This window comes from Setaria italica, chromosome VI (assembly GCF_000263155.2).
Source record: "Setaria italica strain Yugu1 chromosome VI, Setaria_italica_v2.0, whole genome shotgun sequence".
Lineage (NCBI taxonomy): Eukaryota > Viridiplantae > Streptophyta > Magnoliopsida > Poales > Poaceae > Setaria > Setaria italica.
The window spans coordinates 3078543-3094990 of record NC_028455.1 but is presented as its reverse complement, the minus strand read 5'-3'; the positions used below and the strand labels follow the sequence as shown (position 1 = coordinate 3094990).

Here is a 16448-nt window from a genome sequence, read left to right as displayed (position 1 = left end):
AAGGGGTAAGACCCGGTCTGCAGGGCCATATCGAAGGAGTATGAACCCTAGTACGTCTTCTAGTTTAGCAGTAGCCGCCATGGTCGCCAATCTGGTGAAGTTCTGTAACTGAATCTCGTTATCACTGTTATCTATCGCTACTGCTTTACTGAATTCAGTCGCTGGTTCCCATTCTTGGTTCATTTCCTCCTCCTTTCTCTTGCCGATTCTTCTGAGTTTTCTCCCGTCCTGACAGATTCTTCTCAATGCAGTAGTCAGAGCGCACCAGGCCCGCCCGGGCGCCGGGCGCGGCGAGGAGCTCGTCGTCGTCGTGCCGCGCGGCGACCTCGATCGGCTAGCAGGGTGCACGACAATTCCTGCCGGCAACATCGCGCGCCAGCGCCGCTGCCCTGGCCAACAACTTCTCGACAATCCCAACTCGTAGACCGAACACCTGCGGCGGTGCCTCCTTCCGTTCGTTCCTGCGAAAGGACTTTGTTTTGTCGATTCGTTGTACCTGGTTTGTGAGCTCGGATTGGTTGATCGGAGAACACGCTCTGATCCGTTTCAAGAGAGAGATTGGGAATTAAAATTTCATTACTAATCTCTCCAACTAGCCACTGATAGCCAAACCATACTTTGAGTAACACAAAGTGGTAGTACTCTGATAGGATTGCATTACATGGCCAGAAGAGAGAGTATTGCTCACATCATCTCTCAGGAGAGTATTGCATTGCATTACATGGCCAGAGGAAGAAAGGACACTTGGACTATAGTAGCGCAGCTTTATTATTTGAGCCCACACGGCATGAGAATGATTCAACATCAGCAAGCACACAGTAGCAGTAGTAGTGATTGTGATTCTTCCATTGGAGGTCGTTACGAGCATCAATGCATCTGGGAGAGGCCAAGAATCCCAACGCTGATCAGGGAGAGGCCGAGGAGGAGCAGAGCAAACATGCCGAAGCAGAGCACCTGGCCTGCTTCGCCGGAGATCGCGGTGACGGCGCAGGAAGCCATCACGAGCCCCACGACGGCGAGGTTGCGACGAATGAACTCTGCGAGAGCACGCGCCTCGGCCAACACCGCCGGGACGACGGGCGCCAGGATGCCGACGGCGACGATGTTGACGCCGGCGAGAACCCCCGCGAAGCAGAGTAGCAAGCCGAATCCGTCGGCGCCGGAGTTGAATCCGGCGCTGACGGAGAACAGCAAGATGGCAAGGCCGGCGAACATCGCCGTGGTGCCCGGAGTAGTCATCGTTGGCCACGCGGCACCGCAGTCCTCTGCTTAATTGGAGAGGGCCGTCGAGCGATCAGGCGAGGCACCGCCGCACCGGGGGAGGGAAGCGTAAAATGGTTGGGTCGGGGAGGCCTGAGATGGCACCATTATATAGCCTGCGGGGATCGGAGCTTTCTTCCGTTGTGTCGTCCGGCGGTCCGGCGTGATCCAACGGCGGGAGGTCCTCCGGCGTGATCCAACGTGATCCAACGGATGAGATTGGATTCGTATTCACGCATACTCCGTATGTAGTTTAAGCGAGTGTCCACACACCACACTTGGTGGGAAACTGGGGATTCCACTTGCTCTTCAAAATATATATGAAGCACATGCGTTCTCTGAAGCTCTGAATAAAATATCATTAAACATATCGCGCGCGATGCTAGGTTCTTCAATTTCTCCTTGTCTCACCTCGCCTTACCTCAACGGCCCGAGCAACGAGGAGCTCGCCCGAGCAGCCGATCGTCTTTTTTGTTTTTTAACCCTTTTTTAAAGATTTTCACAAATACACTCCTGGTGGAACCAATTCCAAAAATGGACCCTTAGCTTGACGTCATCCACGATGGCGTCAAGTTTACATGTCTAGACGCCAGCCATCCTGACGCCAAGGTCCATGCGCAGCTGCTGACGCGGATGCTGACGTGGCGGGGGCTTGGCGCCAAGCCTTGGCGCCATGGATCTTGGCGCCGAGCAATTTACCCCATGGCTCCTAACGTTTCGAACGAAATAAGTATAATTATTCCAAGGAGTGTGCAACAAACTATGCTCTAGTCCAACTGGTTAGGACGTGGACTTCTTATCTTAAAGACCTGAGTTCAAACCCCTGTGAGCGTAGTTTGTTGCACACTCCTCGGAATAATTATACTTGTTTCGTTCGAAACGTCAGGAGGCATGGGGTAAATTGCTCGGCGCCAAGGCCTACGGCGCCAAGATCTATGGCGCCAAGGCTTGGCGCCATCATGGATAGTGCCAAGCCCCCCACATCGGCATCCGCACCAGCAACTACGTATGGACCTTGGCGCCAGGATGGCTGGCGCCGAGACGTGTAAGCTTGGCGCCAGCGTGGATGACACCAAGCTAAGGCTCCATTTTTGGAATTGGTTCCGCCAGGGGCGTATTTGTGAGAATCTTTGGCAAAAAGGGCTAAAAAAACAAAAAAGCCGGAGCAGGCGAGCCAATTTTGCTCTCCCGCGGAAGCAAGCTAAGGTCCGGGATACTCCCGGCTAAAGTTTAGCACCTATCACATCGGATGTTTGGATGCTAATTAGTAGTAATTACAAAACTAATTGCACAGATGGAGTCTAATTCGCGAGATGAATCTATTAAGCCTAATTAGTCCATGATTTGACAATGTGGTGCTACAATAACCATTTGCTAATGATGGATTAATTAGGATTCATCTTGTGAATTAGCACAGGGTTCTGCAATTAGTTTTATAATTAGCTCATGTTTAGTCCTCCTAATTAGCATCCGAACATTCGATGTGACACTGCTAAAGTTTAGCACCAGTATAAAAACCTCTCTAAAACTCGTTCACACAGACTTCGAGGTGTCCAGGCAAGGAAACCAAACCTCTGCGCTCGTCCTCTATCCTTGTTCGGTGAGGTAACACAGTGCTCGGCTAAGAAACCAAATGTGCCCGTTGCAGCGGCGGCCCGGCCCGACGGTTGGGCAACATCACATGTTAACCGCGCTGCGCACCGCTTGACAACATCGCATGTCAACATCGCATTTCTCAATTCATTAAAGTAACAAAAACTATTTTCTACTCTCAAAACTTTTAGTCTAGCCATCACGCTAAACTTGCCATACCATAATAGGCAATGTAGGAAGATCAGAACTAAATCATCCTAAGACAATGTAAGAGACCTCTATCAATGAAATAGGCACACTCTCGTGCCCATTTGTTAAAAAAACGATAATGTAAGAGATATTCTTCAAGCAACTAAATAAAACAGTCACATCAGCCATCATGAGCCCAAAAAATTTTCTAGCGGACATTGCGCGTGCAGGATATAGGAATTTTGAAATGATGGTTGCGTTCAGTAGCCCTTACTGCACCTTTGAACAAACCAATCATTTTACTACGGCATCTCTCTATTAAAATACAAGGTCATTTATTCACTATATAATACAAAGCCTAAAAGGCAAATATAAGAAGAAATTATAGAGCACAGGCACTGCATCTCGTTAATACAGTCAGAGTCATTTATTCACTATACAATGCAAAGCCTAAAAGGCAAATATAAGAACAAATTATAGAGCACAGGCACTACATCTCATTAATACAGTAAGAAATTCAGAGTCATACACAAAGAGAGGGGAAATTGACAGCAATGAATTGAACTAATGCAGGAACAAAGAGGGATAATAATGCAGTGTAGGTTCTTACTCGAGTAAGCAACACGGAATCCTCCAGGGCCTTCCAAATCTACACATAAAAGGAATGAAATTTACTCGTAAAACAATACAATCTCTGAAGAACATGCTAGTACTTGTGATTTGTTCTAAAAAAACGTGATACAAATGCTCCTTGCCTCTTCTTCTCCAGCAACCCAGCTCCTCTCAAGTAAAGACACAGTACCAGCCCTACTCCTTATAGCCTCTCTTCTCCCTCTGCCTCCACCAAGCAAGCAATCCCCAAAAGCTAGTTTCTTTCTTTTTCTTCCTCCAAATCAGCAAGCAACAGTTCAGATCATGAACACACCTCTTCCTTTCTGCTGTTCTCTCCACCAAGACCGCAGCAGCAACTAGTGGCTCTCCCTTCTTTCCTAAGCAATTTTGGATAAATAATCATTTTAAAATGGAGCCAAAGATTATTGCTCAACACTAATAAAAATTAATATGATATATTTCTGCTCATCCCTAATTCATATCCACTGTGTTATCATTTCTCTCCTTCCAACGAAGAAAATAAATTATTGTCTTGCCAATTACCATTTTGTCAATTAGATGTGGCTAAAGATGCATTTAAAAACCAGAGACCATCCATAAGGACATGCATGAAACCAATCTGTTACGCGCGAGGGCATAACCAATCTATATTATGCATACTGAAAAATGCGAGACAAAAGCTGAACTAAACAAGCCAGAAACCATGCAGTCCTATATATCCAAACTTGAAAAATGCCAGACTACAAGCCTACAATCCTTCAGTACACTACTGGAAACAGGAGCTTTGCTGAGTGCCCGGGCACTTGGCAAAGCCTAAAAAACACTCGGCAAAGCCTTTGCCTTTGCCAAGTGTAACACTCAGCAAACATCACACAACATAAATTTTAACCGCACACAGTTCTTTGCCGAGTGTTTTTTATCAGGCATTCGGCAAAGTCTTTGCCAAGTGCGAAATCGACTCTCGGCAAAAAAAAGTGATCGGGACGGCGAGAAGACGGTGACGGCGTCAAGCATGCAGCATCATGAGTGGGCCAATAGGATGTTGCTCCCTTAATTTCTCTTATGATCAGTATCATCTTTCCTAAGATAGGATGATCCTTATACTTTAATTAGTGTTGTTTTTCACGTTTAATTTGGTTGGGACTGTACGGAGCTGACTGGTCCCTTGTCAATTTTTTGCATACAACTTGGAATAAACTGAGATGAGTAAGATGAGTTGCAGCTACTTATATTCCGCAAGACCACAAGGCAAAAGTCCATCTCGAGTTCGACTCTGACTCCACCACAGCCGGGCTGCTGTGGCTACCGTTTTTCATTCGTCTTGTGCCCGGCTGAAGTAAAGAAAAGCATGGGCCGGGAAAGAGAGCAAAGGAAATCGAACATGGCCTGGGTCTCATTTGGGAGAATATATAAAAGAGCATAGACTAAAGAAAATTTGTGAAAATTATAGAGTTCCCTGATGGCCAAATTGCAGAAGCTCAAAAACCTTCGGCCATGCCGGACAGGGGCTTTGGGAGTACCACGGCTCAAAGATAGTTTGGGACATGATAAAAAAAGTTTGGAGCTCGTGAAAAGGATTATAGAGCCTTCTAATAAATAGATTTAGCTCTAGGAAAATGAGAATATATTTTAGAAAATTCTGGAAAATTCTCAGAAGAACCTAATCATTATCTAGACATGTTTTTAAAATATTTGCACTCATGAAACACCAAAATGCATCAGCATGAATGCAACACACAGAACAACCTTATTTAATTTAGAAAATCAAACAATTATTTTTTCCTATACTAAATTTTCTGTAAAGAAAAATAAATGTTGGGAAAAATTTTAAAATTATGAGAAAATCAGTGTTTATTTATTTTTTTTAATCACATCTTGAAATTCAAAAATTTCAGGTTGTGACACCTCGGCGTCAAGCGCCTCCGCCTCCAGGGCCGGATCGAGGGCTCCATCGACAAGCTCCGCGTTCTGCACGATGGAAATTTTCCATGGGAACTGATCCGCGCGCGGGAAAGGAGAAGGTCGAGGAGGCGATTGGGGAAGAGGGATGGATGCGGGTCGGTAAATATTTAGGGTAAGGTTACGAGAGCTGGAGGTCATTTTTTTCTTTTTTTTTCTCCTTAAATCTGATTTTCAGGTTATTTTAAAAGGGCTCTTGGAGTTGCTCTCACCGATCCTCATCCTCCATGCCACTCCTCCGCTCTCTTGTTTCCTCCGACGCTCCCCAAAAGACTTCGAGTGCCGGAGTTGGCCCGCGCGTCCCCTCCTTCGATGAATTTCTCTTCGCTTCGAGTTTCCGAGGAGCAGTAATAGGTAAGGATGCGATTCTGTCAGGAAGAGCTGCTCATTCAGTAAGCTTCAGAGCCATTCAGAGTTATCAGTTTGATTCACTCCATAGTCGGCGTCCAAAGTTACCAGTTCAGAGACTACGCGAGAGCCCTCCATCGTCCATCCAACGGCCGGCGTCGTTTACTTCATCCTCAGGCGCTGTCCTCTGTTTTCATACCGTGAATAGTTACTTAGCTGTTAAAAGGGGTTGTTAAACTTCAGTTACTTTTACCGTGTCTTAGGGAAAATATGTAAGGGGTAAGACCCGGTCTGCAGGGCCATATCGAAGGAGTATGAAACCTAGTACATCTTCTAGTTTAGCAGTAGCCGCCATGGTCGCCAATCTGGTGAAGTTCTGTAACTGAATCTCGTTATCACTGTTATCTATCCCTACTGCTTTACTGAATTCAGTCGCTGGTTCCCATTCTTGGTTCATTTCCTCCTCCTTTCTCTTGCCGATTCTTCTGAGTTTTCTCCCGTCCTGACAGATTCTTCTCAATGCAGTAGTCAGAGCGCACCAGTCCCGCCCGGGCGCCGGGCGCGGCGAGGAGCTCGTCGTCGTCGTGCCGCGCGGCGACCTCGATCGGCTAGCAGGGTGCACGACAATTCCTGCCGGCAACATCGCGCGCCAGCCCCGCTGCCCTGGCCAACAACTTCTCGACAATCCCAAATCGTAAGACCGAACACCTGCGGCGGCGCCTCCTTCCGTTCGTTCCTGCGAAAGGACTTTGTTTTGTCGATTCGTTGTACCTGGTTTGTGAGCTCGGATTGGTTGATCGGAGAACACGCTCTGATCCGTTTCAAGAGAGAGATTGGGAATTAAAATTTCATTACTAATCTCTCCAACTAGCCACTAATAGCCAAACCATACTGAGTAACACAAAGTGGTAGTACTCTGATAGGATTGCATTACATGGCCAGAAGAGAGAGTATTGCTCACATCATCTCTCAGAAGAGAGAGTATTGCATTGCAAGTAAAGAGATTGCCTAGGGCGAAAGCAAATAATCAAGAGAAGAATCAAATAAGTGTTGAAAGCCTTGCTCCCAGAAATGAATGGATTTTTTGCAATATGAGATTGAATGCCATAACTCTGATTTGTATTTTACTTTTTATTGGTGCAGTTGGGAAACGTTCGCAAGAATGAAACTCAAAGGAATTGACGGTTACATGGCCAGAGGAAAGAAGGACACTTGGACTATAGTAGCGCAGCTTTATTGTTTGAGCCCACACGGCATGAGAATGATTCAACATCAGCAAGCACACAGTAGCAGTAGTAGTGATTGTGATTCTTCCATTGGAGGTCGTTACGAGCATCAATGCATCTGGGAGAGGCCAAGAATCCCAACGCTGATCAGGGAGAGGCCGAGGAGGAGCAGAGCAAACATGCCGAAGCAGAGCACCTGGCCTGCTTCGCCGGAGATCGCGGTGACGGCGCAGGAAGCCATCACGAGCCCCACGACGGCGAGGTTGCGACGAATGAACTCTGCGAGAGCACGCGCCGCGGCCAACACCGCCGGGACGACGGGCGCCAGGATGCCGACGGCGACGATGTTGGCGCCCGCGAGAACCCCCGCGAAGCAGAGTAGCAAGCCGAATCCGTCGGCGCCGGAGTTGAATCCGGCGCTGACGGAGAACAGCAAGATGGCAAGGCCGGCGAACATCGCCGTGGTGCCCGGAGTGGTCATCGTCGGCCGCGTGGCACCGCAGTCCTCTACTTAATTGTAGAGGGCCGTCGAGCGAGCAGGCGAGGCACCGCCGCACCGGGGGAGGGAAGCGTTGCCGAAGAGGCGAAGAATGCCGGGGGAGGGGGGAGGTCGACGACGAGGATGATCTGGGCGGTGCGCAGCGGACTTGGGATTTATATAGGCGCAGGGCGGTACGCAGCGGGACATTTAATTTTTTGCCACTGCATCGCTCAACATTCAGATGTACTCCGTGAGGCTTTGCCCCCGCGCTTGACGCCAGTGATCGAGCTACTCCGTCTGGATGTTCGTAAAATAATACCCGTCTGGATGTATCTTCGGACATACTAGTACCCAACGATAACGCGGTCGAATCGGAGTGAATGGTCTTGTCGGTCGGGTGTCAGAGTGTCTGTCGGACGCGCGTAAAATAATACCGCGACAGCGGACGATGTGAGAAAAAGGAAATATCCCTCCTCCTCCGGCTGCATTCTTTAGCAACGCCTCCGTCGCAATACGAGGGGTGTTTGATCCTGGAGCTAAATTTTAGTCCGTGTCACATCGGATATTCGGATGCTAATTAGGAGGACTAAACGTGAGCTAATTACAAAACTAATTGCAGAACCCCTAGGCTAAATCGCGAGATGAATCTATTATGCCTAATTAATCCATCATTAGCGAATGTTTACTGTAGCATCGTATTGTCAAATCATGGACTAATTATGCTTAATAGATTCGTCTCGCGATTTAGCCTAGGGGTTGTGAAATTGGTTTTGTAATTAGTCTATGTCTAATACTCCTAATTAGTGTCCAAACATTCGATGTGACAGGAGCTAAAATTTAGCCCGGGGATCCAAACACCCCCGAAGCACATGCGTTCTCTGAAACTCTGAATAAAATTAACGGTAACGCTCAGGAGTGGACGTCTGTCGCATCGGACGCTCTAATCCCCGTCACGCCTGTATTGTTAGTTAATTAAATTAGAACAGCATAAAATGACGTGGCCTAACTTGCACCACATATTTTTCTAATTTCATTCTTTATCTCTCCCAATTGCTCTCTCTCCAATTTCCAACCATTCAGCTCGATGAGACTCCGACGAGCGTAGCGGCTGCATAGGGGCAACGACATCGGGGCAGCGCTCGGACGGGTGAGGAATAAGCAGCACGCCATGGCACTCCGACGAGCGTGGCAGTGAGAAGCAGCGTCAGTGTGGTGAGCGCGATAGCGACACGAGCGGCACTCCGACGAGCGAGGCAACGGATTGCCGTGATTTCGCCCAATTCCCGTGAGCTTATGAATTCTATGGGGCAAGGCCGTGGCTGATCTACGCACGCTGCCGGAGCCTGGGAAGGGCGTCGGGTGCTGCTCGAGCGTCGGGGGTGCGGGCTGCCACTCCCCCGCGGCCAGGGGGCGAGCCACGCCGGTCGCTAAAGGAGTTGCTCCACCCACAATGAGCTTGGTCGCCTGGGAGATTCACGAGGAAGGCTGTCGGGCGCCGGGGCGCTGCCGGGCACGGGCTGCAGCTCCTCCTCCAGCACCGTTTCCTAGCGTCGGATCCCGCTGTGCAGTGCTCGTCCTGCTAAGGTTTGCTTTATGCTGCAAGCGTATGTTTCAAGTGTTTTAGAAGAATGTTGCAAGTGTTTCATATGGATGTTGCAAAGTAGATCTAGATGTTGCATATGTTTCACACATGTTTTATCTGGATGTTGCATTTTCAATAATAGATTTGAATGTTCCATGCAACACGAAACAGATGTTGCGGCGGGTTTTTTTCCTCATCATCAACGGATAGCCCCCCGACTGCCATGTTGCAATAAGTATCTCACGATGTTGCAGTAGGGATTCTTGGATGTTGCAAGTGTTGTAGATGCGCACGGGTGTTGCACATGAACGTATCGTCTGATGTTGCACAATTGATTTTCTGAGATGTTTCGATGTTGCAATAGTTGGCTTTGTTGTTTCATCTGTCAATTTTTCATGTTGCAAGATTTCTTCCCGTACGAGCTCAACCCCAACTCAACATATGATGATTTTTTGAAAATGTTGCATGAAACATGTGTTCAATGTTGCGGTGGGAATTTTCCCTCACGAATATTATGTTTACATTGAGCTATTTTTCGCATCTTTTTCATGTTGCAACCATAGATTTTCGATGTTGCTGCTATTTTATTTTGATGTTGCAACGGAATGTCAGATAATTAGTGGTATTTATTGTGGTACTACTATAGCCGTCAGATTTAAAACGGATGGTGATGCATGCGTCCGACGGGAATTGCTCTTGCCGGACGTCCGGGCGCTAGCAAGCCCCTAAAATTGGGCCTGTTCGCTTGAGCTTATAAGCCAGCTAAAAAGCTGAAACGGCTGATTTGTTGTGAGAGGAAAATACTGTTTGGTGGCTGATAAGCTGGTTGAATAAGCTGAAGCGAACATGCCGATTAACGCGCGCTGCCGTCACATCGTCAAGGACAGTAGCGTGGGCCCAGCCTCATGGAATCGCGCGCTCCTGTGCCGGTTGCCGGCCGGTCGTCGCGTGTGCGTCCTCATGAGCAGGCATTCTCGTATATGGGGACGGTCCCAAACATCCTCCTGATTGCTGCCGCATGTCCACCTCAGGAATTCAACGGAAAGACTTTCAGCTCTGCATCAACGCGTGTGGCCTGGACGCCCAGCTCCCATGCGGACGGCTTAGGGGGTGTTTGGATACCAGAGGCTAAACTTTAGTACTATCACATCGAATACGGACGGCTTAGGGGGTGTTTGAATATCAGAGGCTAAACTTTAGTACTGTTACATCGGATGTTCGGATGCTAATTAGGAGTACTAAACATGAGTTAATTATAAAACTAATTGCAGAATCCCTAGGCTAAATCGCGAGACGAATCTATTAAGCCTAATTAATCCATCATTAGCGAATGGTTACTGTAGCAACACATTGTCAAATCATGGACTAATTAGGCTTAATAGATTCATCTCGTGATTTAGCCTAGAGGTTGTGCAATTAATTTTGTAATTAAACTATATTTAATACTCCTAATTAGTGTCCAAATATCCGATGTGATATGAGCTAAAATTTAGCTTAGGGAAGCCAAACACCCCTTAGCTCTTTTTCTTCGACAAGAGCCGCTGGCATCTCATCCGCATGCTGTCGCCTCCACGCCACAGCCGCCACCGCTGCCATCTTGCCCACTGGCGACCCGTCAACCTCCCACATCCTATGCTACCGACTGCCCTCGCCTCCGTCGTCCTCACCACTGCAGCTGTCTGTGCATGATGTTAGAAGTGCTTTGCTCAGTCTATTTTGCACAAATAAAAAAGATTGTATCCTTCACAGGCAGGGCAGCTGAGCTCCATGCCTGCTTTAGTTGCTGAAGAAGAGGTCGTCGACGATGTTGGAAGTCACCACCAAGTTTGAAGTCATTTCAATGGACTGTATAAGATTGTCTTTTACAGAGATTTTTTATCAACAGGATCAAATGTTCATGTATGATATATATGTGCAGTAAGATATTTGTAATGGTTTGACAGTATCAATAATATACAGTGTATCTTTTTGCCCTTAATACATATAGATACTTTAACATCTGTAATGTGATAGCTGTGTTAAAATTTTGACTGTTTCTCTGAGTTTTCTCTCTTTTTTTCACAAAATAATGAAACAATTCAGTAGTAACATTCATGAAGACATTACAAACCAACACAGTAAGGTTACATATTTTCGTGATTTCACACTCAACAAAAAGTAATATCCTAAACAGGTGGTTGCAATGTGGCATTGTGGGCGCTCCAACTTGAAGCCTGGAACAAATTTGCTGAAGTGGCTGCAGACATAGATTCCAAGAAAAACCATCTTCTAACTCGATTAAGAATGTTTGACAAGTTGACGTCATGGGCATGGGCTTCATGTACCTGCATGACTATCATCATGCTCTCAAACCTGAACAAAGCATTCTGAACATTCAAGTATGAACTCGTTTCACAAATGCCGAACTAGCTAGTACACTTTCTCTAGGTGTAAGCCTGGGCAAAATTTGTTGGCTCGTTGTGCCGTCGTCCGTGCTTGAGAGCCGCGCCCTGGGGAACCATCGCCCGAGCGAGCCGCGTCCATCCAGGTGCTGGAGCCGAGTCCATTGTGAGTATTGATTTTTTGGAATACTCACGTGTCGGTCATCCGGAGCGGGTTCGCACGGTAGGATGTTTTAGGGACCGTCCCCACGTAATTTTTTTCACTCAGTTGACAGTGACCCACACGATTTCTTGTATATGCTGGTCCTGAACCAAGGGATAGATGCCGGCCTGATCGCGGATGTGATGGCCGTGGCGCCAGAGTTCTTCCGGCTGCCCGCGGAGAGAAAGTCAAGCTCTGCTCCGACGACCCTGCCAGGAAGATTCACGTGTAATTTCTTCTTAATTCTTGTACGCGCTAGTAGGTCATCAATCCTAGATGACACTGTAACTCCCTGTAACCGAACTTTTTTTCTCCTCTTAATGAAATACGTGCTAAGGCATGATCGTGAAAAAAGAAGATTCGCCTGTCCACGAGCTTCAACGTGCGCAAGAGACGGTGCACAACGGGCGTGCAGTACCCCGGCGCCCGGCACCCGGCGCGCTGATCTCCAATAGCTTCTGCATCGTGCCCAATTCTTAAACAATATAGCTGCCTTCAACTAAATAATTTGGCCAATTGAATAAATATATGCCAAATTACAGTGTAAATTAAACACAGTACCGGAGCGTAAGTGGTAAGTGGTGAACCCGCACCCCGGCGCGCTGATCATCGGCATCAGCGACATGTTGCTGCCAGTTTATGGCAGATGCAATAATTAATTTGTCTCCAAGTCTTTTGAGAATCTTTTTTAACTTGTGTTCCTGATCGCGTAGATTCGCGTTGAAAAGTCCGCAGGTGCAGGCCGGCGATCCCATTCCTCCGGGAACCAAGAAGGCGTCCGGTGAAGACGACGGGCGGGGGAACGGGCACCGTCGCGGCCGTGGCAGCCTCTCATCTATGCTGGGGATCGTGGCCGCATCCTCAGCCGTCCACGTGATGCCCTGACAATTCCTGCTTCTTCTATGCATGGTGAGGTAGCATTAATATAAGCACCGAGGGGCCAGTGATTCATAAGCAACGGAGCACATTGAATATCAAAACAATTGAGGCTCTCGTATGTATGCAAGATTAGATTAAATAGAATGGTAAAGTCTTCATTTTGGTTGTTCTATTGGTTTCCTTAAGTTGCTTATATAAGGTTGCAAATCATGTGTTTGTGTTTTTGGCGGGCAGCCTATATTTTGCATATCTTAATATCAACGTTTCTTTATAGTGCACAATTGAAATGTACCACTTGCACCGCATTATCTAGACAATTACTAGCAATTGGACTGTCACAGCATCTGTTCTTCATAACTGATAGTTACTGATAATAGGCAACAGTGGATCAACCAGATCTATAGTAACACTACTGGAAAAATGATGTCTAGTACCGGTCAGTAATCCCCCTCTAGTACTGGATGTGCAACCGGTACTGGTAATCCGGTACTAGAGGGGGTCCTTTAGTACCAGTTAAAATACCCGGTACTAAAGGGTACACTTTAGTACCGGTTAGGGGTACCAACCGGTAATAAAGGGATTCCTATGTCGAGGGAGACGGTCTGCCATTCAAATATTTTGTACTAAGGATGGTCCGCCAATATGAGGGAGACAGTCCGCCAATCTGAGGGAGACGGTCCGCCATTCATGTTCCAGTACCTCTACTTTTGCACTTGTATCACCTACTTATATATGCTATAACTAAACATTTATATGATATTATAGCAATGTTAAATCATGATTAAACATGTCATTCTCATATCATTTGCAATCATCCATGACATGTTTATTTATCAAGTATCATCGCATTCGTGTAGAGACCGAAACACCGGAGCAAGAGGAAGGTGAGCCTGAGCCAGAGCTCGTCACCGTCGACACTTCCTTCGAACCCTAAGGTAGGCACCTAAGCATCTCTTAACCCTATTTTGGATAAATGATGTATATGTCTTGTATGCGCATGAGTTAATAACTATGTATATGTTTGCTTAGCCCCTACTTGATGCATTATCCATCCTTGATCTTGATCAACTCCTTCTAGGCGAGTATGCTTGTTTAGGTGTCACGAATTTAAATTGCTTATCCATGCTTAGGTTCAGTAGAAGTCAAGAGGTGGCAACATCACCACCACTCGCGATTTTAAGATCACCACCACTCGCGATTTATAGAATGCTTGTTTAAATAATGCTTGGTTAGCTATGAATGGAATAAAATTGAGCAACTATGAATGATGAGTCGGACTGAGCAAGAGTGGTAAGGTCATATTGAGATTAGCTCACTTGACTTAGACTTGTTTGAGTTGATTAAGGCCCGACGCTCCATCGTTTTGGGACTTGAGCACCTTCTCATACAAACCACATACTTAATATGAGAATAGCAAGTCAAGTAGCATAAGTCGCATCTTGACTTAACCAAATTCGACGTGCGGTGGGATGATGTGATCGGCCAACAAGTGGGGACGGACTTCAGCACCCGCGCCGGCCGGTCAGTTTCGCCCAAATCTAACATGAACGCGGTCGAGTCCAATCCGCTTTGGATCACGTATGGTTCCAACTAAACTCCTTCTTTAATCATCGATCTTGTCGCTTTCTCTCTCTTCAGATGATAACAACTGGATGCGAATTGAACGACCGGTAGCATCGATCGAAACACCTTGCTGTAGTAGGGGACGATGAGGTCAGCTTCTTTGCGTCACCGAGGTGGCATCAGGTTTAGTTTGAAAAAGAACAAAAAAAACTGCACAAGAATATGGCAACGACAAGAGGACCAACGTCAGAAAGAGTACAATACATATGCAGTTGTGAGATACGGATGCTAACCAGGTTCGCCCATGTATATTTTAGCGCCAATTTGGCGATTATGTATATTTTAGCGCCAACTTGACGGGAAGTTACTTGCAGTGGCGAGGCCCTGGCAACATCGCGCGCCAGCCCCGCTGCCCTGGCCAACAACGTCGCCACAATCCCAAATCGTAGACCGAACACCTGCGGCGGCGACTCCTTCCGTTCGTTCCTGCGACAGCAGGCCTCTGTTTTGTCGATGCCTTGCACTTGGTTTATGAGCCCGGATTGACTGATCGGAGAACACGCTCTGATCCGTTTCAAGAGAGAGATAAAGGGATAGAGAGAGAGAGTGATTGGGAATTAAATTTTCATTACTAATCTCTCCAACTAGCCGCTGATAGCCAAACCATACTGAGGGGATGTTTGGATACTAGATGCTAAACTTTAGCAGTGTCACATCGGATGTTCGGATGCTAATTAGGAGGACTAAATATGAGCTAATTATAAAACTAATTGCAGAACCCTGTGCTAATTCGCAAGATGAATCTATTAAGCCTAATTAATCCATCATTAGCAAATGGTTACTGTAGCACCACATTGTCAAATCATGAACTAATTATGCTTAATAGATTCATCTCGCGAATTAGACTCCATCTGTGCAATTAGTTTTGTAATTAGCCTATATTTAATACTCCTAATTAGCATCCAAACATCTAATGTGGCAGGTGCAACTTTAGTGGGGTGTATCCACCTCGTGAGTAACACAAAGTGGTAGTACTCTGATAGGATAGGGACAATAACAATTCGAACTACCTCCAATCGGATATAGTTGATGGTTCAGACACGAAGAAGTAACTAATTGCAGGTCAAATTAGTTGTCCAAAACGTCATCTTATTCCGTTTCAAGAGAGAGATTGGGAATTAAAATTTCATTACTAATCTCTCCAACTAGCCACTGATAGCCAAACCATACTGAGTAACACAAAGTGGTAGTACTCTGATAGGATTGCATTACATGGCCAGAAGAGAGAGTATTGCTCACAGACAGTATTGTCTTACATCATCTCTCAGAAGAGAGAGTATTGCATTACATGGCCAGAGGAAAGAAGAACAAACAAACATACATACATACATACATACATATGTCGGTCCACGCGTCCAATTGGGAAAGTAGGAACCAAATCATCAATCGAGCATCAATGCATCCAGTAATTTAGCCAACTATTCGCCAAGGATCCCAACGCTGATCAGGGAGAGGCCGAGGAGGAGCAGAGCAAACATGCCGAAGCAGAGCACCTGGCCTGCTTCGCCGGAGACCGCCGTGACGGCGCAGGAAGCCATCACGAGCCCCACGACGGCGACGTTGCGACGAAGGAACTCTGCGAGAGCACGCACCTCAGCCAACACTGCCGGGACGACGGGTGCCAGGTCGGCGTCGGACATCTGGATGCCGACGGCGACGATGTTGGCGCCGGCGAGAACCCCCGCGAAGCAGAGTAGCAAGCCGAATCCGCCGGCGCCGGAGTTGAATCCGGCGCTGACGGAGAACAGCAAGATGGCGAGGCCGGCGAACATCGCCGTGGTGCCCGGAGTGGTCATCGTCGGCCGCGTGGCACCGCAGTCCCCTACTTAATTGAAGAGGGCCGTCGAGCGAGTAGGGAAGGGAAGGCACTGCCGCACCGGGGAGGGAAGCGTTGCCGATGAGGCGAAGAATGCAGCGGATATTTATACCAAGAGGTGGGCGGGGAATAAACGGCGAACCAAGTTTGATAAATGATGCGTGGGGTCCGCCGTAGCGTCGTCTCAGGGGGTGTTTGGTTACCTTTGCTTATTTTTAGCAAGTGTCACATCAAATGTTTAGATACTAATTAAAGTATTAAACGTAGGCTATTTACAAAACTCATTACATAAGTGGA

The 16448-nt window shown here is 47.1% G+C and overlaps 2 protein-coding genes across 2 annotated transcripts; both read right to left on the bottom strand.

Moving 5' to 3' along the window:
- Positions 1–558: 558 nt before the first annotated feature.
- On the bottom strand, positions 559–1307 carry LOC101756405. Its single transcript, XM_004974328.2, has one exon. It carries the CDS (start codon positions 1237–1239, stop codon positions 868–870), a length of 372 nt encoding a protein of 123 aa, XP_004974385.1. The 5' UTR covers positions 1240–1307; the 3' UTR covers positions 559–867.
- A 5886-nt stretch (positions 1308–7193) lies between these two features.
- On the bottom strand, positions 7194–7668 carry LOC111257634. Its single transcript, XM_022827599.1, has one exon. It carries the CDS (start codon positions 7666–7668, stop codon positions 7297–7299), a length of 372 nt encoding a protein of 123 aa, XP_022683334.1. The 3' UTR covers positions 7194–7296.
- Positions 7669–16448: the final 8780 nt, after the last annotated feature.